This window comes from Rhagoletis zephyria, unplaced genomic scaffold (assembly GCF_001687245.7).
Source record: "Rhagoletis zephyria isolate East Lansing unplaced genomic scaffold, Rhagoletis_zephyria_1.1 Rzeph_scaffold_34992, whole genome shotgun sequence".
Taxonomy (NCBI): Eukaryota; Metazoa; Arthropoda; class Insecta; order Diptera; family Tephritidae; genus Rhagoletis; species Rhagoletis zephyria.
This window is the reverse complement of record NW_016192047.1, coordinates 1-2104: the sequence shown is the minus strand read 5'-3', so window position 1 is coordinate 2104 and position 2104 is coordinate 1. Positions and strand designations below refer to the sequence as shown.

The 2104-nt window shown below is 38.0% G+C and overlaps 1 protein-coding gene across 1 annotated transcript; it reads left to right on the top strand.

Moving 5' to 3' along the window:
* The first annotated feature begins 987 nt into the window (after positions 1–987).
* Positions 988–1943, top strand: LOC108354317 (52 kDa repressor of the inhibitor of the protein kinase-like). The gene is made up of 4 exons (XM_017605512.1): positions 988–1260; positions 1310–1438; positions 1496–1619; positions 1688–1943. The coding sequence occupies exons 1-4, from the start codon at positions 1056–1058 to the stop codon at positions 1941–1943; spliced, it is 714 nt and encodes a 237-aa protein (XP_017461001.1). The 5' UTR covers positions 988–1055.
* Positions 1944–2104: the final 161 nt, after the last annotated feature.

The window sequence follows — 2104 nt, the reverse complement described above, 5'->3', positions numbered from 1 at the left end:
GTTCGAAATTTATACGAAGGTTTTTTGAAAGTAATCTAATTTTTAAAAATATTTTTTTATTCTAAATTCAGTAAATATTTTTTTAATTTAACTTAATTCTTAAAAAACGTATTACTCAAGGGCCAACAGTATAACGCTAAGACCTCCTGTTGAGCAGATCTTTCAATTAGATTTCGAAAGACAGTAAAAAGTTTTCAAGATAGTTGCCAGAATTGACAATTGTCTAACGAAAGACTTTTGTCTTTTGAAAGACTGTGCTGAGTTGAAAGTCAGTTGCCAGAATTGCCCTCTTATATCGATTTGCCACTACCTTATTTTAAAATTTGTCTTAGAAATTTTTTATATTTAAGTTAGCCGAATAACAGGACTTGAAGCAAGAAAGCTGTTTTATTAATTCCCCTGCTTATTGCGCTTAAGGTGCGCTCAATTTTCTAATACTTGCACCACAGCCACCGTTCTTAATATTTTCTTTGTTTATACTTGTTATAAATCATATATTTAACAATTTGACAAATTCGACGCCAAAAATTTATATAGACGGGCCTTTACACTCATAGAAAGTAAAAATTTAGCCAAAGTAACAGCCCAAATTGGTAATCACAATGACTTAGATCACGGCTATCGAAACTGCGGTCCGCGGGAGTGGGTGGTATTAACATGGGCGACAGAAATATGTGAAAAATCGGACATCGAATAAGAATGTTATAGGAAAAAAACCGATTTGGGTGTTTTTAGCGGGTGCCTACAGAGAATGTTACACCGACATTTTTTCCTTTTTTTTTTGTAAGCCTGTCTTATTAGTGACTTGAAACTTGCTATTTTTCAAATTAGATTGCCACACGCTCACGGTGCAGCGAAACAAAGGTGGCGCCGTCAGAGGTACCGCTACTTTGGTTTTGCCGATTTTGACAGTTGTGGTAACTCGTAAATAAACTTTTGTTTACAAATAAGTTGCATAGAGAAATTTGAATTATTAGTGAAAAATCGGTTAAAATCGTGTTAATTTGCAATTTTTTAGTGATTTTTCAGTTGAGTAGTGTGTAAAAACTGATAAAATGAAGTGCCGTGTATTAAATTGCGACAGCCGTCAAGGTAGTGCCTCTAAATGCAGCTTTTTTTCCTTTCCTCGCAACGATGCCGTGGCGAGAAAGTGGGTGGAATTCTGCGGACAAGTAAAGCCATTCAATTTGGATACCAGCTTCATATGCATGAAGCACTTTACCGACGATGATTATCAAAATGTTATGCAGTACAAAGCGGGTAAGTAGCATTTACTTTGAATTACGTAGATATCTAATAAAAGGATTAGGATTGGCTAAACGCCCGTTACTCAGGCGCGATGCGGTGCCATCCATTTCTGTGTGTGCTATACCTGTAGCAGAGTCTCAACCGCATGATGACCACAATATGGAGGTGCTTGAGCTAGGTAGTTGCGAAGGTAGTAAAAATAGTACGCCCTTAAAATTATATTATTAATCTAAGGGGTTTGTTACAGTGGTTGAAAGCAATACAGAATATCGACCCAAGGACGGTACTCTTGATGCTTCGACATCACCAATTCGTAACTGGGTTTACTATGACGGCGATCTTCAAGAAGTGGAAATGTTAAAAGCGGAAGTGTACGTTAATAATTTCAAGATCATAATGTGCAAATCAAATTATAACTTATATTTTCTACTTCTTGCAGAGCGACATTGAAGCGCGAAAATGCAATCCTCAAAAAGCAAACCGCTAAGCAGAGTACCGAGATCGCTACATTAAAGCGGGAGTCTGACCTTCAGCTGAAGAAGCACGCGTGGGCAGTAGAGCTGTTGAAAAAGAGTTTGGATGCAATGGCTGCCGAAATGGGAAATATAGAAGATAAACTGGCTTCTATATTCACCAAAGGTCAGATAGACAAACTGAAGACTGGGTCGAAGCGACGAAATTNGACCTTCAGCTGAAGAAGCACGCGTGGGCAGTAGAGCTGTTGAAAAAGAGTTTGGATGCAATGGCTGCCGAAATGGGAAATATAGAAGATAAACTGGCTTCTATATTCACCAAAGGTCAGATAGACAAACTGAAGACTGGGTCGAAGCGACGAAATTGGGCGGAGGAGGATATT